The 27,033-nt window shown below is 37.3% G+C and overlaps 1 protein-coding gene and 1 long non-coding RNA gene across 2 annotated transcripts in view; one reads left to right on the forward strand and one right to left on the reverse strand.

Moving 5' to 3' along the window:
* Positions 1 to 27,033, forward strand: part of LOC140245014 (uncharacterized) — a 218,922-nt gene that overhangs the window by 113,531 nt on the left and 78,358 nt on the right. The window contains exons 7-10 of the mRNA XM_072324607.1: positions 13,729 to 13,923; positions 14,946 to 15,125; positions 16,376 to 16,549; positions 18,735 to 18,908. Coding sequence (XP_072180708.1) covers positions 13,729 to 13,923; positions 14,946 to 15,125; positions 16,376 to 16,549; positions 18,735 to 18,908 — 723 coding nt within the window. The remainder of the gene's footprint in view (positions 1 to 13,728; positions 13,924 to 14,945; positions 15,126 to 16,375; positions 16,550 to 18,734; positions 18,909 to 27,033) is intronic.
* LOC140245845 (uncharacterized) overlaps positions 20,827 to 27,033 on the reverse strand; it is a 56,311-nt gene continuing 50,104 nt past the window's right edge. Inside the window, exons 2-3 of the long non-coding RNA XR_011902387.1 lie at positions 21,576 to 21,637; positions 20,827 to 21,233 (exon numbers count right to left, since the gene is read on the reverse strand). This is a non-coding gene — a long non-coding RNA (uncharacterized lncRNA). The remainder of the gene's footprint in view (positions 21,234 to 21,575; positions 21,638 to 27,033) is intronic.

Here is a 27,033-nt window from a genome sequence, read left to right on the forward strand (position 1 = left end):
GTGCATAATGACCATGCAGCGCGCTAAGCGACTATAAAGCCACACGGCTGTCCCGAAGATTGGATGTGAAATTCATATCTTTATATCATTTACAACATGAAAAAGTTCATTACTACTACTAAACAGTGATGCCTTCCATTCATGTGGCACAAGATACCTCTATAGCAACATAAAACCTGTCTACGTCTCCGTTATTGGGTCAAACAATAACAACCTGGAATTTCAAAGAGATGAGCGAGACGCCATACACCTGGACTAGAGTTAATCAATTCAGCTCCCATTCCTGCAAGTTATCTAAACGTACATGTTCCTACCTATCCTGTTACAGTATAACAATAACCAATGAAGAGAAAAGGAAAGAGCAAACGAAAGGTGGCAAGCGGGACACTGTAACAAGGGGCAATTTACAACATTAAGTGTGACAAAATTAATGAAGCAAACCCAATCTCCAAACTCCAATACAAAACAAGGGAAATAGAGCAGCCGTGTTCATGGGTTACGTACACTTGATAAAATAATATGATAGATGACATCGGAGTAAAGCTGACCTGCCGAAAAAAAAAAAAAAAAGATCGGGAAAAGTCCTGCGGGAGTCGAACTTCTCTCCTTCCGGTATGGCGTTATGAACACCCAGCGCTAAGCGATTACGCCACACGGCTGTCCTGAAGATTGAGTGCGAAACTTAAATATATAATAATACTATCGTGACTAGTTGACTTGTGATGGCGCTATTCAACTTCTCACGAGTGGCAGCGTGGATTCGATCAATATACAGTTGCAAAGAAAGATTGGGAATCGTTCTGTACAGATTGCATTCTCATTTTCAGTTTTAAACTACAAAATTATCAACCTAATGAGGAGATTTTAAAACATAAAATGCACGATTACTAAAGCTTATTGTCTCAGCTATAACATACGTATGTTTCAGAGGAAATGGAGCAAAATCAGATGAGGTAAAGGTGCTTAAACGTTGTCAAGTCAATGCATGGTTTAAAAAAAAATCACCTCCCATAGACATAACACGTAAACTTGTCTGAATTTGAGTCTTTACCTTTAATCACAATTTCTAGTATGATGACGTCATCGTATTTCAAAACCATCACATGGCCTTGAAAGGCAAATGTTCCAAGTGCAACATATCTAAATTTGGGATAATATTGAGCTTAAACAACAGAGATACGAGCAAATGAATGTCTGAAACAGTACCTAAAAAAAAATAATTCCACTTTTTTATTCAAAATGACGATATGATGACGTCATCGCGCTTTCCTGGCAATATTGATACTTGGAATGTTATTTCCAATTCATATACTTTTGTAATATGCAATAGAAATATAGGGTCAACGGACGATTTAAAGAGCTATGGCGAAATAAACAAAGACATGTTTTTTCACTATATTTGCAGAAAGACGCGCACGCGGAATTTCAACTTTGACGCCAGTGCATTCCTTTGTTATAGGTCGAAATCGATCGCAAATCAATGGATATTGTTACTCAAAGTATAAGGAATCCAAATCAGTCAAAAAAATTGCATTTTCATATTGCTTACGGGCTCTGCGCGCGAAATTGCGCGGACGGACGCGCACGCGAGAAAATGTTTGAAACGCTTAAAATTGTCTGAAACTTCGAGATTTCCCATTGGGAAGTCGTTTTGAGCCTTTTAAAATTTTGACGCGCGCTTACGCGCGCGTAATGATGACCTGTGTAACTAGCGTTAAAAAGTAAGATAGAGCGTGACCTGAATTTCATGTCCACCGAAAATGATACAGAAATGACATCTAGTTATGAAGTTATGATCGATCATGTGACAAAGTCCGAAAATCACAAAATGGCGCCTAGATGACGTCATAGATATGTTACTGTCATGAAAACCTTATTGTGGCTAGATTTTGTCATGAGACATATCGACTGAAAATGTCATGTTATTTCGTAATGTCATTCTTGAGATATTGACGACACAAAATGTGGCAGAAAGAAAGAAGAATAAAAAAAAGAGAAATTTTGACAATCACAATAGGTGATACGCTGATAGCGTATCACCTAAAAAGACAGATTTTGACAATCACAATAGGTGATACGCTAAAAGCGTATCACCTAAAAAGAGAAATTTTGACAATCACAATAGGTGATACGCTGATAGCGTATCACCTAATAAAAAAAAAATTGTTTCATGATCTTGTGGGGTTCGAACCCGCAACCTCACGTCTCTGAGACGGCGCCTTTAACCACTCGGCCATACGTCTCGACGAGAAAATATGGGGAACGTAAACTTATGTATGTGAAAGATACATGTGGAATCGTTTTGTCCACATTCCATTTTCATTTTCAGTTTTAAACTGCAAAATTGTCAATCAGATGAGGAGATTTCAAAGAATAAAATGCATGATTACTGCAGCTTATTGTCTCAGCTACAACATACTAAAGTTTGAAAGAAAATGAAGCAAAATCAGATGAGGTAAAGGTGCTTAAACGTTGTTAAGTCAATGCATGGTTTAAAAAAAAATCACCTCCCATAGACAATACACGTAAACTTGTCCGATTTTGCGTCTTTACCTTTAATCACAATTTAAGGTATGATGACGTCATCAAATATCAAAAGCATGACATCGACTTAAAAGGCAAATGTTCAAAGTACAACATATCTGAATTTGGGATAATATTGAGCTTAAACAACAGAGATACGAGCAAATGAATGTCAGAAACAGTACCTTAAAAAAATTAATTCCACTTTTTTGATTTCAGATGACGATATGATGACGTCATAATGTAATTATGGAAATAATGATGCTTGAAACGTTATGTCCAATTTATATGCTTTTGTAATATGCAATAAAAACATAGGGTAACCAGACGTTTTAAAGAGCTATGGCGAAATAAACAAAGACATGTTTTTTCACTATATTTGCACATAGACGCGCAGGCGAAATTTGAACTTTGACGCAAGTGCATTCCTTTGTTATTTGTCAGAATCGATCAGAAATCAATGGATATTGTTACTCAAAGTATCAGGAATCCAAATCAGTCAAAAAAGTGCATTTTCATGTTACTGACGCGCTGTGCGCGCGAAAACGCGCGGACGGACGCGCACGCGCAAAATCGTTTGAAACGCTTAAAATTGTCTGAAACTTCGAGATTTCCCATTGGAAAGTTGTTTTGAGCCTTTTACAAGTTTGACGCGCGCTTACGCGTCCTAGATGACGTCCTAGGTAATTAGCATCAGAGAAAGAAAGATAGAGCGTGACCTGAACTTTATGTCCACAAAAAATGATACAGAAATGACCTTTAGTTATGAAGTTATGATCGATCATGTAACATGGTCCAAAAATCACAAAATGGCGCCTAGATGACGTCATAGAGACGTTACTGTCATGAAAACCTTATTGTGGCTAGATATTGTCATGAGACATGTTGACTGAAAATGTCATGTTACTCCGTAATGTCATTCTTGAGATATTGACGACACAAAATGTGCCAGAAAGAAAGAAGAACGAGACATGAAAACTCGTCACATTGAGGACGAGTTAGGTGATACGCTTGTGGTCATCAGATGACAGTCATCTGTGATCGACAAAGAAAAGAATGTGATATAGGCACCTTGAAGTTATATTGAGCGTGCATGCGAAACCGTTTCTGTAACCACTCGGCCACGGGTCATCCACGGAAATGGTAAGACAAAAAAACAACAACAATGTATAGATATAACAGGGGGAAAGTCAATGCCCACTCAACTAACGTGGCCGTGTGAACATCTATTGCATTGCTAGACGGAAAAGCGGCCTTGTAACGACTGAGGTCGCTATGCCATTTCTGGCAACTTGGGAAAAATACGTCCCGCAGACATAAAACCTATAATCGGGTGGTTTTGATACCTTGCCTTTAATCACAATTTTCAATGTAATGACGTCATCAAATTACAAAACAATGACATCGTCTTGAAAGACAATTGTTCAAAGTACAACACCTCAGTCGTCGTCATTACATACTATGATCGCTTTGACAAAGTCAACCTGCAAAATTTGCTGCAGTCGAAGCAATGTGGTCTCCAACACACAAAAAAGAGGGATATGGCGTGTGTGTGTGTCTCTGTGTGTGTATAGGTGCGTTTATATACGAACGTGATTTCTACATGGACGAATATGTAATACAAAATTGAAGAAAAAAAAACAGTAAAGTATCTAAGTATTTTGTTTCGTGATCTTGTGGGGTTCGAACCCGCAACCTCACGTCTCTGAGAAGTCGCCTTTAACCACTCGGCCACACGTCTCGACGGGAAAATATGGGGAACGTTATGGACTTGAAAGACAGTTGTTCAATGTATAACACATTCATCGTACGTTGTCAGTTTGCTACTGACACGACAATCTACCACATGAAGATGAGGCAGGTATTAGTACCTGTATGAAATTATTATAGGCATGGTTATCAAATTGCCCTAAAATTTCCTTATAATTGCCTTATTTTTACACACAGTTATGCTATCCCTTTAAACTCGTCACAGTTTAATTAGAATCATTAACATCATACATTAGTACCTTATTCAGTTCCATAGCTGATCACGTTTGCTAATCAATTAAGATTAATTGTCTAGAATGTGTTATATGGCCAACCTGTATACACACGTATATACACACACACACAATGCTAAATGTATGTATCAAACATCTGTAACACAACTTTGAACTAACTGTAGGAATTATCGCTGCACTTTAATATCATCCATACTTTTTATCACTATCTGAAACTCCACAAAAACCACTAAATGACAAATAATCATCAATACAGAAGACTGAATACCTTTTTAAAAATGTATAGCTTGTTACATGTATAAATCAGCACAAAGTAACCACGACTACATTGTGTTACTGAATTGATATGAACAAATTTCACTTTGTTAAATATACTATATCAGTTTGAAAAGCCCAGCCTGCAAAATTTTGCAGCAGTCGAAGTAATGCAGTCTCCAACGCAAAACAAAGGTATACTGTGTGAGTGTGTGCGTATAGGTGTGTTTACATGCAAACGTGATTTCTACATGGACGAAGGTGTAGTACTCCATTGAAGAAAAAAAGTAAAAAAAAAATTATTTTCTTTCGTGCTCTTGTGAGGATCGAACCCGTACGTGTCCAACCTCACGTTTCTAAGACGACGCCTCTAACCACTCGGCCATACGTCTCGACGAGAAAAGTAGAGGAACGTAAACTTATGTACGTGAAAGATGAATCAGGAATCGTTTGGTCCGCATTCCATTCTCATTTTCAGTTTTAAACTGCAAAATTGTCAACCTCATGAGAAGATTTCAAAGAACAAAATGCATGATTACTGCAGCTTATTGTCTCAGCTACAACATACTTAAATTTCAGAGGAAATGAAGCAAAATCAGCTGAGATAAAGGTGCTTAAACGTTGTCAAGTCAATGGATGGTTTTAAAAAAAATCACCTCCCATAGACATAACACGTAAACTTGTCCGATTTTGCATCTTTACTTTCAATCACAATTTAAAGTATGATGACGTCATCAAATTTCAAAACCATGACATAGACTTGAAAGGCAAATGTTTAAAGTACAACATATGTGAATTTGGGATAATATTGAGCTTAAACAACAGAGATACGAGCAAATGAATGTCAGAAACAGTACCTCAAAAAAATCAATTCCACTTTTTTTATTTAAAATGACGATATGATGACGTCATCGCGTTTTCCTGGCAATATTGATACTAGCAATGTTATTTACAATTCACATACTTTTGTAATATGCAATAGAAATATAGGGTCAACGGACGATTTAAAGAGCTATGGCTAAATAAACAAAGACATGTTTTTTCACTATATTTGCAGAAAGACGCGCACGTGGAATTTCAACTTTGACGCCAGTGCATTCCTTTGTTATAGGTCGAAATCGATCGAAAATCAATGGATGTTGTTACTCAAAGTATCAGGAATCCAAATCAGTCAAAAAAATTGCATTTTCATGTTGCTTACGCCCTCTGCGCGCGAAATTGCGCGGACGGACGCGCACGCGAGAAAATGTTTGAAACGCTTAAAATTGTCTGAAACTTCGAGATTTCCCATTGGGAAGTCGTTTTGAGCCTTTTAAAATTTTGACGCGCGCGTACGCGCGCGTAATGAAGACCTGGGTAACTAGCGTTAAAAGGTAAGATAGAGCGTGACCTGAACTTCATGTCCATCGAAAATGATACAGAAATGACATCTAGTTATGAAGTTATGATCGATCATGTGACAAGGTCCGAAAATCACAAAATGGCGCCTAGATGACGTCATAGATATGTTACTGTCATGAAAACCTTATTGTGGCTAGATATTGTTATGAGACATGTTGACTGAAAATTTCATGTCATTCCGTAATGTCATTGTTGAGATATTGACGACACAAAATTGTCCAGAAAGAAAGAAGAATAAAAAAAAATAAAGAGAGATTTTGACAATCACAATAGGTGATACGCTGATAGCGTATCACCTAATAAGAAACGAGACATGAAAACTCGTCACATTGAGGACGAGTTAGGTGATACGCTTGTGGTCATCAGATGACGGTCATCTGTGATCGACAAAGAAAAGAATGTGATATAGGCACCTTGAAGTTATATTGAGCGTGCATGCGAAACCGTTTCTGTAACCACTCGTCCACGGGTCATCCACGGAAATGGTAAGACAAAAAAAAACAAAATAATGTATAGATATAACAGGGGGAAAGTCAATGCCCACTCAACTAACGTGGCCTGGTGAACATCTATTGCATTGCTAGACGGAGAAGCGGCCCTGTAACGACTGAGGTCACTATGCCATTTCTGGCAACTTGGGAAAAATACGTCCCGCACACATAAAACCTATAATCGGCTGGTTTTGATACCTTGCCTTTAATCACAATTTTCAGTGTAATGACGTCATCAAATTACAAAACAATGACATCGTCTTGAAAGACAATTGTTCAAAGTACAACACCTCAGTCGTCGTCATTACATACTATGATCGGTTTGACAAAGTCAACCTGCAAAATGTTGCTGCAGTCGAAGCAATGTGGTCTCCAACACACAAAAAAGAGGGATATGGCGTGTGTGTGTGTCTGTGTGTGTGTATAGGTGCGTTTATATACGAACGTGATTTCTACATGGACGAATATGTAATACAAAATTGAAGAAAAAAAAGTAAAATAAAAAAAAAATGTTTCGTGATCTTGTGGGGTTTGAACCCGCAATCTCACGTCTCTGAGACGGCGCCTTTAACCACTCGGCCATACGTCTCGACGAGAAAATATGGGGAACGTAAACTTATGTATGTGAAAGATACATGGGGAATCGTTTTGTCCACATTCCATTTTCATTTTCAGTTTTAAACTGCAAAATTGTCAATCTGATGAGGAGATTTAAAAGAATAAAATGCATGATTACTGCAGCTTATTGTCTCAGCTACAACATATTAAAGTTTCAGAGGAAATGAAGCAAAATCAGCTGAGATAAAGGTGCTTAAACGTTGTTAAGTCAATTGATGCTTTTAAAAAAAATCACCTCCCATAGACAATACACGTAAACTTGTCCGATTTTGCGTGTATACCTTTAATCACAATTTAAGGTATGATGACGTCATCAAATATCAAAAGCATGACATGGACTTAAAAGGCAAATGTTCAAAGTACAACATATCTGAATTTGGGATAATATTGAGCTTAAACAACAGAGATACGAGCAAATGAATGTCAGAAACAGTACCTTAAAAAAATTAATTCCACTTTTTTGATTTCAGATGACGATATGATGACGTCATATTGTAATTATGGAAATAATGATACTTGAAACGTTGTTTTCAATTCATATGCTTTTGTAATATGCAATAAAAACATAGGGTCACCTGACGTTTTAAAGAGCTACATGTAATACAAAGTTGAGGAAAAAAACAGTAAATAGCTAAGTATTTTGTTTCGTGATCTTGTGGGGTTCGAACCCGCAACCTCACGTCTCTGAGACGTCGCCTTTAACCACTCGGCCATACGTCTCGACAAGAAAATATGGGGAACATTATGGACTTGAAAGACAGTTGTTCAATATATAACACATTCAACGTACGTTGTCAGTTTGCTATTGACATGACGATCTATCACACGATTATGAGGCAGGTATTATAACCTGTATGAAATTATTATAGGCATGGTTATCAAATTCCCCTAAAATTTCCTTATAATTGCCTTATTTTTACACACAGTTATGCTATCCCTTTAAACTCGTCACAGTTTAATTAGAATCATTAACATCATACATTAGTACCATATTCAGTTCCATAGCTGATCACGTTTGCTAATTAATTAGGATTAATTGTCTAGAATGTGTCATATGGCCAACCTGTATACACACGTATACACACACACACACAATGCTAAATGTATGTATCAAACATCTGTAACACAACTTTGAACTTACTGTAGGAATTATCGCTGCACTTATCATTCATACTTTTTATCACCATCTGAAACTCCACAAAAAACACTAATTGACAAATAATCATCAATACAGAAGACTGACTTAAAGGAACAATGCAAATACCTTTTTTACAATGTATAGCTTGTTACATGTGTAAATCAGCACAAAGTAACCACGACTACATTGTGTTACTGAATTGATATGAACAAATTTCATTTTGTTACAATATACTAGGGTAACATCCCCAGTATTCGGTCACTTAAGCTTTTTTGCAATATTTTTTAAACTAAAATAATACATACATACGTCATATCTACAGCAATGTATGTGAAATATATCAAATTTCTTTAATCTCAACTTTCATTTCGTTAAATATCTCACAGAATTGCACAAAATCGCGAAATATTTCACCTTGAAAATTCCCCAGTATACGGTCATCGGCTCCAGTATTCGGTCACGCGATGTGCGCGTTCAAAGTCAATGCGTGTTCAAGGCAGCTGAAAAACGCGCGCGCGCGCTACCTTGTTGGCGCAAAATTGCATCGGGGAAGTTGCGGCGACCGTTGGTGACCGAATACTGGGGCCTCGGCACTTGCATTCAACCCTTGTACATTGGGACACTGTATCGGCACGTACGGACATTTTGTTTTTCTTTTGCGTTTTTGAGGATACCATTACACTCCAAGCTTGCGATAAGCGAAAAATCCCGCGAGAGAACGGCGTATTTCTCGATTTTTAGCGCTTTTTCGGCGACCCGTACTCTTAAAACTGGGCCTTATCCGCGCGCGCTTTTGGAAAGTAGCGCCGATTCTGCACTTTTGACGGTAAAATTTGGGATTTTGGATGGATTTTTGGAGGAGGCTAAGGGAGTTTCCTGTTGTGAATGAGTGTGTAAGTATGTGAATTAGTGTGATTTGCGTGTGTTGTGACAGTTGAACTTACTAGCTGGTGACTAGTGATAAGTGACCGAATACCGGTGCCTGACCGAATACTGGTGCCCTTACCCTATATCAGTTTAAAAAGCCCAGCCTGCAAAATTTTGCAGCAGTCGAAGTAATGCAGTCTCCAACGCAAAACAAAGGTATACTGTGTGAGTGTGTGCGTATAGGTGTGTTTACATGCAAACGTGTTTTCTACATGGACGAAGGTGTAGTACTCCATTGAAGAAAAAAAAAAAGTTAAAAAAATAATTATTTTCTTTCGTGCTCTTGTGAGGATCGAACCCATACGTGTGCAACCTCATGATTTCTGAGACGACGCCTCTAACCGCTCGGCCATTCGTCTCGACGAGAAAATTAGAGGAACGTAAACTTATGTACGTGAAAGATGAATCAGGAATCGTTTCGTCCGCATTCCATTCTCATTTTCAGTTTTAAATTGCAAAATTGTCAACCTCATGGGGATATTTCAAAGAATAAAATGCATGATTACTGCAGATTATTGTCACAGCTACAACATACTTAAGTTTCAGAGGAAATGAAGCAAAATCAGCTGAGATAAAGGTGCTTAAACGTTGTCAAGTCAATGCATGGTTTCTAAAAAAATCACCTCCCATAGACATAACACGTAAACTTGTCCGATTTTGCGTCTTTACCTTTAAACACAATTTAAAGCATGATGACGTCATCAAATTTCAAAACTATGACATGGACTTGAAAGGCAAATGTTCAAAGTACAACATATCTGAATTTGGGATAATATTGAGCTTAAACAACAGAGATACGAGCAAATGAATGTCAGAAACAGTACCTTAAAAAATTTAATTCCACTTTTTTATTTCAGATGATGATATGATGACGTCATAATGTATTCATGGAGATATTGATGCTTGAAACGTTATTTCCAATTCATATGTTTTTGTAATATGCAATAAAAACATAGGGTAACCAGACGTTTTAAAGAGCTATGGCGAAATAAACAAAGACATGTTTTTCGCTATATTTGCACATAGACGCGCACACGAAATTTCAACTTTGCCGCCAACGCATTCCTTTGTTATAGGTCAAAATTGATCGGAAATCAATGGATATTGTTGCTTAATGTATCAGGAATCCAAATCTGTCAAAAAATGTGCATTTTCATGTTGCTTACGCGCACTAAGCGCGAAAATGTGCGGACGGACGCGAACGCGCGAAACGCTTAAAATTGTCTGAAACTTCGAGATTTCCCATTGGTAAGTTGTTTTGAGCCTTTTAAAAGTTTGACGCGCGCGTACGCGCGCGTAATAATGTCCTAGGTAATTAGCATTAAAATGTAAGATAGAGCGTGACCTGAACTTAATGTCCACCGAAAATGATACAGAAATTACCTTTATTTATGAAGTTATGATCGATCATGTAACATGGTCCGAAAATCACAAAATGGCGCCTAGATGACGTCATAGACATGTTACTGTCATGAAAACCTTATTGTGGCTAGATATTGTCATGAGACATGTTCCCTGAAAATGTCATGTCATTCTGTAATGTCACTCTTGAGATATTGATGACACAAAATTGTCCAGAAAGAAAGAAGAATAAAAAGAACGAGACATGAAAACTCGTCACATTGAGGACGAGTTAGGTGATACGCTTGTGGTCATCAGATGACGGTCATCTGTGATCGACAAAGAAAAGAATGTGATATAGGCACCTTGAAGTTATATTGAGCGTGCATGCGAAACCGTTTCTGTAACCACTCGGCCACGGGTCATCCACGGAAATGGTAAGACAAAAAAAAAAAAACAATGTATAGATATAACAGGGGGAAAGTCAATGCCCACTCAACTAACGTGGCCTGGTGAACATCTATTGCATTGCTAGACGGAGAAGCGGCCCTGTAACGACTGAGGTCACTATGCCATTTCTGGCAACTTGGGAAAAATACGTCCCGCAGACATAAAACCTATAATCGGCTGGTTTTGATACCTTGCCTTTAATCACAATTTTCAGTGTAATGACGTCATCAAATTACAAAACAATGACATCGTCTTGAAAGACAATTGTTCAAAGTACAACACCTCAGTCGTCGTCATTACATACTATGATCGGTTTGACAAAGTCAACCTGCAAAATGTTGCTGCAGTCGAAGCAATGTGGTCTCCAACACACAAAAAAGAGGGATATGGCGTGTGTGTGTGTCTGTGTGTGTGTATAGGTGCGTTTATATACGAACGTGATTTCTACATGGACGAATATGTAATACAAAATTGAAGAAAAAAAAAGTAAAATAAAAAAAAAAAAATGTTTCGTGATATTGTGGGGTTCGAACCCGCAATCTCGCGTCTCTGAGACGGCGCCTTTAACCACTCGGCCATACGTCTCGACGAGAAAATACGGGGAACGTAAAATTATGTATGTGAAAGATACATGGGGAATCGTTTTGTCCACATTCCATTTTCATTTTCAGTTTTAAACTGCAAAATTGTCAATCTGATGAGGAGATTTCAAAGAATAAAATGCATGATTACTGCAGCTTATTGTCTCAGCTACAACATACTAAAGTTTCAGAGGAAATGAAGCAAAATCAGCTGAGATAAAGGTGCTTAAACGTTGTTAAGTCAATTCATGCTTTAAAAAAAATCACCTCCCATAGACAATACACGTAAACTTGTCCGATTTTGCATCTTTACCTTTAATCACAATTTAAGGTATGATTACGTCATCAAATATCAAAAGCATGACATGGACTTAAAAGGCAAATGTTCAAAGTACAACATATCTGAATTTGGGATAATATTGAGCTTAAACAACAGAGATACGAGCAAATGAATGTCAGAAACAGTACCTTAAAAAAATTAATTCCACTTTTTTGATTTCAGATGACGATATGATGACGTCATATTGTAATTATGGAAATAATGATACTTGAAACGTTATTTTCAATTCATATACTTTTGTAATATGCAATAAAAACATAGGGTCACCTGACGTTTTAAAGAGCTATGGCGAAATAAACAAAGACATGTTTTTTCACTATATTTGCACATAGATGCGCACGCGAAATTTCAACTTTGACGCCAGTGCATTGCTTTGTTATTTGTCAAAATCGATCAGAAATCAATGGATATTGTTACTCAAAGTATTAGGAATCCAGATCAGTCAAAAAATGTGCATTTTCATGTTACTGACGCGCTGTGCGCGCGAAAATGCGCGGACGGACGCGCACGCGCAAAATTGTTTGAAACGCTTAGAATTGTCTGAAACTTCGAGATTTCCCATTGGAAAGTTGTTTTGAGCCTTTTAAATGTTTGACGCGCGCTTACGCGTCCTAGATGACGTCCTAGGTAATTAGCATCAGAGTAAGAAAGATAGAGCGTGACCTGAACTTTATGTCCACAAAAACTGATACAGAAAGGACCTTTAGTTATGAAGTTATGATCGATCATGTAACATGGTCCGAAAATCACAAAATGGCGCCTAGATGACGTCATAGATACGTTACTGTCATGAAAACCTTATTGTGGCTAGATATTGTCATGAGACATGTTGACTGAAAATGTCATGTTACTCCGTAATGTCATTCTTGAGATATTGACGACACAAAATAGGCCAGAAAGAAAGAAGAATAAGAAAAAAGACAGATTTTGACAATCACAATAGGTGATACGCTAAAAGCGTATCACCTAAATAAAGAGAGATTTTGACAATCACAATAGGTGATACGCTGATAGCGTATCACCTAATAAGAAAAAAGACAGATTTTGACAATCACAATAGGTGATACGCTAAAAGCGTATCACCTAAAAAGACAGATTTTGACAATCACAATAGGTGATACGCTAAAAGCGTATCACCTAATAAAAAGAAAGAAAGGAAGATTTTGACAAACACAATAGGTGATACGCTGATAGCGTATCACCTAAAAATAAAGAGAGATTTTGACAATCACAATAGGTGATACGCTGATAGCGTATCACCTAATAAATATGACATGAATTCAACAAAAGTTTATTTGAAATTACTACCGGCTCTATTTTGCAGGCATAGGAAACATCGTGTCCCTTGTCAACGTGTCTATCCGATGCATCAAGGATATATCCTAGGTAATTAAAATGGACGATAATGTTTACCACACACACACACAAAAATTGCCCTCTCGCCAATTCTATATTGAATCACACCATGGTTACATTAAATATTTCTTTTGAAGACAGGAAAGGTCAGTTTAGAAATGTGAGTGCAAAGTATAGTTTACTTCTTGTCTACATAGATATGCAACAGATAACACCATGATCACCCAGTATTCATAATTCATACTTTACTTGTTCATTTGAAGGAAATAGTGATATTTTTGTATGTTTTCTCGATGTTTCACAGATTGAAGCTCTTGAATTGACTGAATTTTCATCGCCGACGCCTGTCATTGGTCATCAGCAATCCCCGACAGCTTTCACATGTTTAGCTCTGTGGGTTTATACTATGCCACGTCTGTCTCAGTTCGAGTTGAATCCTAGTAAATTCATGTGCGAGGAATTCTCTGCAACAGCCGCGATCTTTGCTGCAAACTTTAAGGTATATCAGCTTCAACCATGCAATACTGACATTTGATTGTAGTAATTTGCTTATGATTGTTTTTCCTTGTGCTACAACAATGACAACACTAACAACAACAACTACAAAAACAACAAAAACAACGTACAAGGTTGTTAATACAATGTATCAGCATGCTAGATTGTCGTTGTCAAGTGAATATGCACAACAAGTTGGTGACTTGCGTTCTTGAGCAAGCCACCTTGTCCACAATGCTGCCCGCAATTCAGGTACCGGTACTCATAGGAATAGTCGATTATAAGCTGGTATATAACCATGTTCAAATTGAATGGGTGTTCCATGTATGGCAACAACATGGTTCGAAATTTTCGCAGAAAGTTAAGGATAAGAAAAGAGATCGTAATAGCTAATTTCATCAATCAGCAGCTTAGATGACCTTGTCTTGGTACTGAATTTCAAAGTAATACAACTTTACACCTGCTGTAGATCCATTAAACTGATTAAATACTGTACAAGAAGTTTCAGAGGTCCTTTGGTTCTACCGTCTCGAAAATAGAGGCAATGGCAACACAACTATAGCTGCCTGAAACTGCATGATCTCGGTTCCAGATGTTGTTATCAGTGTCATCAACTGCTACATCATTTCTATGACAAATTTGCTTTCAGCCAATTAGATGCAAGGATTTCAGTGGCTTGATACAAATATCGTTATTTGTTATTAATAACAAGTTTAAAAACGGGGCCCGGTGCATAAAAATCACTACCGCCCGGGTAATTTGAAGGTCCTTGCTTGCTGAATTGAACAAGACTGTTGCTTTCGCGTTATAGTTCAGTTTCTTGGGATTTGATTTAAAAAGTTTTCATCATATCTCTTACTGAGAAAATGATTGACTTTAGATGTGCCCGAGTAATAAACATTCTGTACTTACATCGGTCTATATTTCAAACTAGCATTGGTTGTCGTATTTCTTCTCAGGACAACCTGACATAATAGATCGTTATTGTTTGATATTTCATTTTGTTATTCATGTCTTTGTTAACAGATTCAGAGTCTGACACTTCTTAAAAGTCAAATAAATGACGATTTGCCACATTCAAACATGATTGTGGACCTGGCACGATGGGTCTGTAACATGCCATGTCTTTCGCACTTCAGAGTGTGTTCCAGCCTCTTGACCACTAGATTCCTCTCAGCAGCCACCAAGATGGCGCAATCTTGTCAGGTATGTCAGCTGTACCTACGCACAACGCACGTTTGACAGTGGAAGTGTGAGTAAATGTGAGCTCTGACAGTTCTGCCGTCAATAACGTGCCTGCTGATTATCTGGAAAGAGACAATTTTCTTTAACAGTGTTCAAGAAGACACGTGGAGATATATACCTTGTATACATTGGCCTCAGTCAAAAAGAATTTCCTTTTCTTTAGCACTTGTACCTCCACACTTTAGCCCTAGAACGTTTGAAGGAAAACAGTATCAAAGTTTGTATTCTATTCATCAACATTGCTTGTAATATTCTCTATACTGTATCGCTATAAGTCAATGGAATGGTACTATTTTTATCATCATCATCATTATCATCATCATTTTCATCGCTATCATTATTGTTGTTGCCATTTTGATATCATCAGTACTATCATTAGTTATAGTAGCAGTAGTAAGTAGAAGTAGTAATAATAATAATGTTAATTCTATCATTATCACTCGTAGGAGTGATAGCCTTAATCTGTATGCGGCATTTGTCAGCAACTTGTCTTAAATGCTATCCAGATAAAAGGATGACTGCAATCAAGGTGCAGATTTTATTCAAGTGACATTGCTTTATTGTCGGTTGAAAAGAAGTTCAACGCAGACTCTGCTTAATTTCGATGACCTCTCATGAAATAAAATGTAATAAAAATAAATTGATTTGTTTCAGTATCATCTTAATGAAAATGATATTTTGATAAACTAGCCACTCCATACATGAAACTGATTTAATACGTAACAAATTGTAGTTTGCTCCTTACTTGCGCTACTCCTTTGCTTCAAGGCAGACAAATTTTATCATATCATCTCAATCTGAGAAGTCATTGTCTTTATTCTTACATATAAGGCATGCCCCATGCATGTGTATTTGCGTTAAGCTGATATCTATATATCGATTCATCCACATGCCTTTTTCACAATGATTTTATTAATTTTTGTCCTAATTCTCGTTATCTCCTCTGTGTTTGTTTCTTTTTTTTTCGTAATACCCGTTGTCTTCTCTGTTTGTTTCCGTTTCTTAAACAGATTAAAGATCTGACGTTGAGTGACAGTATATTTGATTTCGACTATCCAGACGAATCCAGACCATGTTTTTGGCCCTGTTCAGAGCTTCCGTATTTACATTAAATTTGTCTGACGTTTCTATGTTGAATCATCAATCTGCCTTTTTACAATGATTTTTTTTTAATACTTGTTGTCTTCTCTGTTTGTTTCGTTTTAAAAAAGCTTGAAGATCTGACATTGAGTACGGAGCAATTTCATAGCGACGTATTCTGTAGGGGAAGCGACATGGCCAGATGGGTCTGTAGTTTACCGCGTCTTTCGCGCTTCAGTGTGAATGGCAGATTCTTGACCCATGAATTCCTCTCAGCAGCCACTGAGATGGCGGAGTCTTTTCAGGTATGTCACCTATAACAGATGCACAATGCACATTTGACAGTGAAAATACCTGTGAGTTTAGACCATTCTATCTTCCTTGATATGACTCCTGGCAGCATGGAAATATACCATTTTTTACTTTAAAAAATTACCTGAATGACCACTTGTCACATGCTTTGTCCTGGCAAAGATTCTTTGCTCAAAGCCTCAATCTGTGAGCGTTATTTTGAGGAAAATAGTTATCAAAATGAGTGATGATTGTTCTCCTTTTCATCAAACATGCAATTATTGTTCCTAGGATAGTATCAGTTCGAGCATAATCTTTCGTATGATTATTGTTGTTATTATTGGTATCATTATTGCTATATTGCTATTGTAATTGTCATTACTATCAACATTATTAATCGTAGGGGTAATATTCCATTTTCATCATTATCCTGTCAGCTGTGTACATTTACCAATAATGTAACTCTAGCCAGTGCTTTTCAGAGATATAGGACGAATGCACTCTGGGTGCAAGTAGCGAGTATTTAAGAGACACTATACTAATACATGTAGTTTGTTGTAAAGCAGGGGCCCGTTTCATAAAACTTGTCATCAGTGACAAGTTGTCATAGATGTGACAAGCTAGTGAAATCCTTGCATCTGATTGGCTGAGAGCAAATTTATCATAGACATGTGGCAGTTGTCACTGATGACAAGTTTTATGAAACGGGCCCCTAGTCTGCTTGATTCGATGTCCCCATGAAATAAAGTGAATTGATTTGTTTCAGTATCATCTTAATATATGTCATTATTTCGATAAACATGTGCCAATCCAAACATGATGTTCATTTAACATGTTTAATGCGTTACAAATTGTACAGTTTGCACCTATTTGACACTGCCCCTGTGCCTCATAGCTGACTAATTCTTTACTTTTTTGTCATTTTTTTTTTCATATGCTTTCCCTTTAAGGATGTAAGACAGAAATTTTGATTGAAATTTGACCACAACGAAAACAAGATGGAAGTGTTCACAAATTAATAAAAACAACAACATTAATTTTTTTGCAACTGATTGACAAAATTGCCCTACATCGACGTAAATAAGCACTGAATTGATCAGTGTTTAGTAGTAGCCATGATAAAAAATCATGGGCGTACATACTCGAGCAGGAATCGAACCTACGACCTCCTGATCACCGGACAGGCGTCATCTCCACTAGACCACCGAGCTTTCGCCCGAAAGCAAGTGTTGGTTCTAATCCTTATAGCATGCAGCTACATCGACGTAAATAAGCAAAATCCTGCTCGAGTATGTACGCCCATGATTTTTTATCATGGCTACTACTAAACACTGACAATTCAGTGCTTATTTACGTCGATGTAGGGCAATTTTGTCAATCAGTTGCAATGAAAACATCTCGATGGAAGAAATTCATGAATTTGCATAACAAAGCAGTACCCGCTGCATGCTATAAGGATTAGAACCAACACTTGCTTTCGGGCGAAAGCTCGGTGGTCTAGTGGAGATGACGCCTGTCCGGTGATCAGGAGGTCGTAGGTTCGATTCCTGCTCGAGTATGTACGCCCATGATTTTTTTATCATGGCTACTACTAAACACTGATCAATTCAGTGCTTATTTACGTCGATGTAGGGCAATTTTGTCAATCAGTTGCAATGAAAACATCTCGACGGAAGAAATTCATGAATTTGCATAACATTAATTTTATACGGGGATGACGGACGACGAGCGAATTAAAAACGTAGTCGTTCAGTTGACTCACTCGCTCAAGTATAGTGTCTGTGTGATGACACTCTTTTCTCTGCGTTTAAAACAGGAGCACCTTTGATATGCACTTTATATCCAGTAGCCCGTTATTTGCTGTATAATACCAGTAGTTGCATGCGTCAACTGCTTGCGGTCTCGAAAACATCCTCGCGTGAATAAATGCACCAAACTTTTGCCTTTATTTTTACTGCACTAGTAGCTTGGAGTGAAAGAAAAATACATTGTCGATTTTTATCTTGAGAAATATCTCAATCTTGGCAGTAGTTATTTCATGTCCTAGTAAATGTGCGTTCATGTTTTTGGCCCTGTTCAGAGCTTCCGTATTTACATTAAATTTGTCTGACGTTTCTATGTTGAATCATCAATCTGCCTTTTTACAATGATTTTTTTTTAATACTTGTTGTCTTCTCTGTTTGTTTCGTTTTAAAAAAGCTTGAAGATCTGACATTGAGTATGGAGCAATTTCATAGCGACGTATTCTGTAGGGGAAGCGACATGGCCAGATGGGTCTGTAGTTTACCGCGTCTTTCGCGCTTCAATGTGAGTGACGAGTTCTTGACCCGTGAATTCCTCTCAGCAGCCACCGAGATGGCGGAATCTTTTCAGGTATGTCACCTATAACAGATGCACAATGCACATTTGACAGTGAAAATGCCTGTGAGTTTAGACCATTCCATCTTCATTGATATGACTTCTGGCAGTCTGGAAATAGACCATTTTTTTTACTTTAAAAAAATAACCTGAATGACCACTTGTCACGTCCTTTGTCCTGGCAAATAATTCTTTGCACAAAGCCTCAATCTGTGAGCGTTATTTTGAGGAAAATAGTTACCAAAATGAGTGGTGATTATTGTTCTTTTCATCAAACATGCAATTATTGTTCTTAGGATAGTATCAGATCAAGCATAATCTTTCGTATGGTTATCGTTGTTATTATTGGTATCATTATTGCTATATTGCTATTGCTATTGTAATTATCATTACTATCAACATTATTAATCGTAGGAGTAATTCCACTTTCATCATTATCCTGTCTGCTGCATGCAGCCGACAAGCATATCCGGGCACTTACCCCCTTGGCAACTACCATCCGGATAACTACCACCCGGATAATTACCCCCCAGGTCTATTCCCCCCTAGGGCAACTACCCCCCCCCCCCCGGATAACTACCCTCCTAGGGCAATCACCCTCCAGGGCCATTACCCCCTAGGACAACTACCACCCGGTCATCTACCCTCCTAGGGCAACTACCCCCAAGGGCAATTACCCCTAGGACATCTACCCCCCGAATAACTACCCCCTGGGTAACTACCCCCTGGATGACTACCCCCAGGATAACTACCCCCCGGATAACTACCCCCAGGATAACTACCACCCGGATTACCACCCCGAGATACCCCCCCCCCCGCCCCCTCCTGATACTTACCCACTGGACAACCCTCCCTCCCCCCCCCCCCCGAAAGTTACCATACACCCGTTGTAATTTTTCCATAAGTTCATAACACCATATCAGAAGACTAAGCTCATGTAGGCCCTACATTAATGCACCTTTCTCTTACAATGTCATCATTTACTCTTTTGGCTTGTCATGTTCTACCATTATAGCACATTAGACTATAAACATAAGAAAAGGAGAGTTGATTTCACTGCAATTCATATTTCCTTAACATTAGCGAGGGACCCTTCGATATATAAAGCCATAGTTTCTGATAGGATCCGGGCACGGTTTTATGAAAGTTATCAGTCCTGACAAGCTGTCAGTTCCACACAATCACCAATCGTTGTAGGTCGATCAAAGCAGGTCCATGGTAACAAGTCAGTGACTCGAGCTTATCAATCAAGCAGAACCCATGGTTTTATTGAAATTATTAGCGACTAACAAGATGTCATAACTGGCAACTTTTATCAAACGGTGCCCTAATCTGTCATTTGAGTAAAATTACAGCTTATTTTACAGACAAGTAGAATTGTGCTAGTTTTCAAATTAAATGTTCTCGACACTTTAAGGGGAAATCCAGTTCAAATATAGGCTAGTCTGATTAGAAAGAGTAAAATATTACGAGTTTAACGGTATTTTTTTTAAATACAAAACACCCCTAGTTGTTAACGAAGTCTTTTGTCCTGCACCCTCTAGAGAGTTGTAGTTGACAGAATCCTTTTTACATTAGGGCTGCTCTGTTTTATCCTGGCCATTTTAAGACTATTTTTTTTTCCACAAAAACTTGAATCCTTCTTGGAATAACATGCTCTTTAATATTTCGTAAGGGGTTTCTAATTATCTCACCCAACAGATGTTAAAAACCTGAAGTTAGGTCTCGACCAAAACCAGACGATATGAAAAAATGTGTGTTTTTTTTTTTTTAATTCAAATAGCAAACGTTGTTCGAAAATGACAATGAGAGACATAATTTTCGGGGGGGGGAGTTATTGCAAGATGGGTGATTGTGTCGTAGTCCGGCTTTCACGTGGGACGGTAAAACCACTACACTTTTACTCATGTAAGATATAACTGAATAAGCTGAATTTATTTACAATTTCATAACAATAACCAAATGTAGATCAAAACTTGTAACACAAAGACTTAAAGACCGCGATAAAGACTGTGTTGATGACTTTCATGCACGTGAACCGCTAAACGCTGTGATATAGGCTGTATCGAAGACTGCAATAAAGATGTGGACTGCTTAACACTGTGGTAAACACGTTGACCACTAAAAGAGATGAACTGTGATAACGTCTGGTAAAGACGATGTGCACTGCATTTAACACGACGACCACTATCACTAAAAGACCATGTCCGTTAAAAGATGACATCCATTAAAAGACTGCATCCTTTTTAAGACTGTGTCCTTATAAGAGACGACTTCTAAACAAGAGACAAGATCCCGGTCCTTTGAAAGAAGATAAGATTCCGGTCCTTTAAAAGACCCCTGTGAGATGTAAAGAAACCAGAAACAGGGCAAAGAAACAGTGTAACAATACGCTAACAGTATTGATTTCTTTGTACATACAATTTCAATAAAACAATGGAACTTATCTTTTCTTCTCGGTGAGATATTCAATGCATCAACAATCAACATTACTTTCTTTGAATTATTAATTTCTGAATGCGATTAATACTGTACAACATTTTACAATATCACGCCTTAATATTCTTCTGCATTCTGTCATATTCATTACGCAAAACACAAAAGCACAAATTGTATTCTGTCAAGAAAGTAATTTCTATACATTTGTATACATATATGATACATCGAGCCATCCTGACTCACCCAACTGTCTCCTCATCGCACTGGTTCTCCAACCAGCTGAGTGAGTAACCCAAGTCCTTTATCTACAAAAAGATAACAATTTACATATAAAGCCTATATGTAAAATCTGTACAATATTACCAAGCACATGTTTCTTGTGTTTACATTTTTACCTTTAATTTCTCATCTAGATCTATACAGAAAATAATTATTGAGAAATTATTCACATATCACATATTCTTTGACAATCGTATATCTAACAATGTGCAAGTTGTATGACCATTATGCATAATATGTATATCCTAACACACTCAGTAGCAACAATGTACTATGATATTAATGTAAACATTGCAATAGGTCTTTCCCCCTTTTGTCAACATAAACATTGCCACAAATTATTTCCCATGCTGTCATTGCACTTTTCATTCATAGCTTCACATACTATCTGTGATTATGAATATAGTGTATAGTGTATTGCAAGCTTCATACACACATGCTGCAAGAATGCCTAGATCTAAAAATCATACATTTCAAATTGATACATTTATGCCAATGCACTCTCTGGCTGCTGTGCAGTGAACCAACATTCCTGTGTGTGCCTGTGTATACACTATGCACATTTTACGCTTACACACACAACGGAGCTGAACCTCTGTAAACAACAAAAACAAATTGCTACATGCCTAGATACCTTTCTCTGGGTATGTGGCTAGTATGGTTGGGTGTTCATAATACCGGACACCTAACGTTTTTCTATCTATAGAAACGTGAAAAATCTCACAATTTGCCTGAAATTTTACTCACGTGTGGAGAAAATACTCCGGATTCACAAGCGCGCACTGAAAATGCGATCTGAGGTACGCGCTTTTAGATGGCGGCTTCGAACGCGTGGGGTGTCATTTTTTCCGCACTCAGTTGCCCTGCTCATTTCTACCGACCACCCTGACAATATGTATAAAGGGCACTTACATGCGTTTTTTTCTAGCCGTCATTTTTTCCCCAATAATATTTGAATATATTTTGAATCCTTCGATATTACTTTTGAAGAACTGTTTGATGAATTTGACTTGATTTTCATTAGGAAACTTTTCATCGTAATTGAAATAAATTAGATGAGTCGGTTTTTTTTTTTCACATTCATTTCTCGTTTCTGCATCAACTCGTACGGTCGTAGCGGGCGACAAAATGTTTGTCATGTGTATGTGTAACGTGTGTGCACGATCGTACAAGCGGCGGTGACAATTTTGCGGTCAAAATCGTCAAATTTATTACGGAAGGATACTCTACATCTAACAACGAGTCAGCAAAGGTAGGCCTAGTTATATGTAGTTACACGATAAATCTTATTCGATTTTGCTAAAGTTCGGTAATTTAGAGGGAATACTTATTTGTTTTCGCCACATTTTACTCGGTAGCGTAGCCCAGTGAAGAATCGAACACCGTTGCGCGTAGTCCCATGCGTACATTTTCTGTCTGTACGCGCAATGCCATTATAATGCGCGGTCGGTCGTTATGGACCCGGTCGGTCGGTTGGACACCTACCATACACACAGGATGTGTCTGTGCTTAATTTCTTATACAAGTCACACATGTAGTGGAAGTAATAAAAGAAATACCAATGTATTTACAAAACTTACTTAGCTCTCCTGAGCTCCTGGGAGGTTCCACCTCTCAGTACTTGGCTACTACTGGAGCTCTCCAGTGTTCCATATTATTCCACAGAGTGAACAGTTCATCTTGTACAATTAAACTTCTTTGCATTGTACTCTAAAACTCCACTGCTTCATATAAACTCTGTAATATAAATCAACTACTGGGTATTATATACAGATGAATCATTGTTTACAAAACAATAATTATACAAACTTACGTACACACAACAAAAGAACTTAGTTTTTGTGATGTATGAACATTTACGTGCACACTTGAATAACTACCCTGGGAGTCATGCATATTCATGAGGATGATGAATATTCATGCATTTCATATTATCACACAAATTCAATAGTCAACTGATACAGGTGTAGAAATGAAGAGCACACTATGCTTCCATTAACATGAATACAACTCACAATTATATCTTCCCCAAGATATAATCAACATTTCTCTTTAATGAGAGATAAAACAAATTTGTCATTCTGTTACTTATACTCCTGGATGGCAAAATCAATCAACCATTCATGAAATTGTCTTGTTAAGATTTGTGAAAAACATTCACATTACCACAATTGTTTGGAGCCTAATTTCAATAAGGAGTAATTGTCAAGGGAGGTAATGCTCTGCGGTGATCATACCAAGGATATGACAATCTCTTCCCGCATCCTTGATATACTAGTCGTAAATGCCCAATGATGCAGTAGGGCAATTCTGAAATGAGTGTTAACGGTATAATAGTAAAGCAGTTACAAAATTGATGAAACAGTGCAAAGAAAGCAAATTAAGACAGTGACGAAATACACAAATAAAGTTACAGTGTACTCCCGTTACAACGAACACGGTTATAACGAAATTTCGTTATAAGGAAGCAAAACTTCTGGTCCCAAAATTATCGCCATTAAAGTCTATGGTAGAAAATTCGCTTATAACGAAGACGGTTATAACGAAATTTCGTTATAATGAAGCAAAACTTCTGGTCCCAAAATTATCGCCATTAAAGTCTATGGTAGAAAATTCGCTTATAACGAAGACGGTTATAACAAAATTATCATTATCACGAAGTCTTTCTGAGCGCCACTGACAAAGAAGAACAAAAAAAAAATGTGCTCCGTTACATTCGAAAATGCAGAGCGGAACAAGCATTTTTATAGCATCTCTGCATGCATGAGCGAACGCTTCACATCATTGTATGTTCACTCCATGTATCACGCACAATTTCCGAGGGGAACTTGCGTTATTGTAATACAATAATCTGAATTCAGATAAGGATTGTTTCATTGTTCCGAAGTCCTTTAATACAAAACACACAGATTCTGATACAACTAAATGTCTGTAATAGTTCGGAAATGAAATATTAAGCACATTTTGGTGTTTTTCCAAAGCTTCGTTAATCCGATAATAAAATATGGTTCTTATTCTTATTCTTATACGGTTCGTTAGTCCGAAAATGATAGGAATTCAAAACGTTCGTTAATCGGAACATTACAAAAAGAATCGTTAATCTATGGTGGAAAAAGGTGAGTACGCTAACAAAACTTAAGAATTGCAATCCTTTATAATCGTCTTAAGATAAATAAATCTTCGAAATAACTAACCTTTCTCATTTTTTTTTTCATTAACAAACTTTCTTCGGAATAACAAACCTTATTTCATTTTGGGATGAAAAACAGACTTTCTGAATAGTGAACCTTTTTCATTTTTTCGGACGAACAACGGACTTTCTGAATAGTGAACCTTTTTCATTTTTTTTATATTTATAATTAACCTTCAGAATGACGAACCTCATTTCATTTTCAGACCAACGAACCTTCGGAAAATGAACAATATATTATTTCAATCTAAATTTTGAACTTTCGGAATAATGATTCTTCGGAAATGCGAACCTTCAGATAAACAAACCATCGGAATCCCGGGAATGGCGAAACTTCGGAATAAGGAGCCTTCGGAGTAACGTACTTAAGTAAGAAAAGAACCTTCGGAATGGCGAACTGTAACCAAATCCTACACCGTCATTTTCTACACATGTGTGACAACACAAACAACTCTATGCTCTTTTAAAAATGTAATATTTAAACGAAATTAAAAAGGTACTCTCCCATTTCACATAGCTTTCCAGCGTATGATGAGGATTCAACAAACAGATTGTTTTTATGCGTGGTTTCCTTCTTTTCGTTATACATTGCATATTATATTTGTTCGGTTATAACGAAATTTCGTTAAAACGAATTAAAAAAACAACAACAACGACTGCCGGTCCTGAGCATTTCGTCATAACTGGAGTGCACTGCACATGAACACACACGAGATAAATCCCTTGTAATGAGAGAAAGAGGAAAGGTGAGTAATAAATGACAGGAGTAGACTACCTTCACGGTACATGGACAAAGAAAAGCGAGAGGGAAGAGGAAGATGATGGGTCAAAACCAGGGCACGTGAGGCATGAGATATAAGCTCCTCAAATTAAAGAAGTGTTCATAAACATGGAGTTGTGGTAAACGATAGACGATTGTGGTTCAAAAAAAAATATTGCAAAATGTGAAGTGTAACATTTCTTCAAAATGTCTTTAGTTCAATGGTAAATGCATTCAAACTTAAAACTTCTTTTATACTATACTATCAAGAGAAATCCGAAATTTCGGAACAGTAAAAGAAAATACCGATTTAGCGAAAATAGTTTTGGTTAAAGGCATTGACATTTACTGGATTACCGGGTAGGACATGCAGGGACAGTTTCGTTTTTGATGAACATAGAGTCAAAATACGGAAGGGAGAAATTAAGCTTGTACATAAATCGATAAAAACGATACAAATCGTAAATCCTTAAGATGTTGTTTTCATAAGATGAAGTGTCAGTATGGCATCTCCGTGATTCCTGGCAAATGATACAAAGAACTTCGTTTCCTGTAGTAATAATATTCTTTTTATTAAAAGTAAGAGTTGGGGGGGGGGGCAATGACCGGGGAGGTAGTTATCCAGGGGGTAATTGACGTGGTGCACTGTCCTGGGGGTAATTTTCCTTTTGATAGTTTAACATAGTGGAGGGGGAGTTGTAGGCCTACTTATCCGGGGTAATCATTTATTATTTATTTATTTATTTCAATATTCTTTTAGCAGGGTAGCCCTTTCAGTTGGTTAACTGTTCTACCAAGGGGCCCTGCTCACATTATGTACAGATAAAAATGTCATGATCATCAAAGTAAAGTACAAACAATGAAATAACTTAAACTACAAATGAACCACTACACCAAAACAAATATACAAACAAACCCAAACATTAATACAATTACAGCTTAATAACAGCTTGATAGGGCAATCGGAAAAGTATTGCCACTTCACCTACCCCCCCCCCTATTGTTATCATACAATGTCATCAAATTTCGGACTTCATTATCATTTCTTCATACAAAAAAAATAATGAACTTAGTTATAACACAAAATAACATAAACACACGAAATCTCTCTTATACATATTCCATATGCATGCTTTCATAACCTATCAATCATGCTAAGTACCCTGCATAATCTTTTGAAAACAGACAATGACTGCGCATTTCGAATAAAATTTGGCAAATTATTCCACATATTTGAAGCTTGATAATGAAAAGAGTTCTTAAAATAATCTGTTTTGGGGGCATTTATGAATAAGGGACAATTAACGGCATATCGTGTATGAAATGGTGTGTGTCTTACAGCAACTAATTGTCTGAGATAACGTGGGCTCATCCCATTGATTATCTTATACAAATATATGCAAGTCTGATACTGAAGTCGTTGATGTATCGATTGCCATTGTAATTTGGAGAGCATTTGCTTATGTGGCGTT

The sequence above is a fragment of the Diadema setosum genome, chromosome 2, assembly GCF_964275005.1.
Source record: "Diadema setosum chromosome 2, eeDiaSeto1, whole genome shotgun sequence".
Taxonomy (NCBI): domain Eukaryota; kingdom Metazoa; phylum Echinodermata; class Echinoidea; order Diadematoida; family Diadematidae; genus Diadema; species Diadema setosum.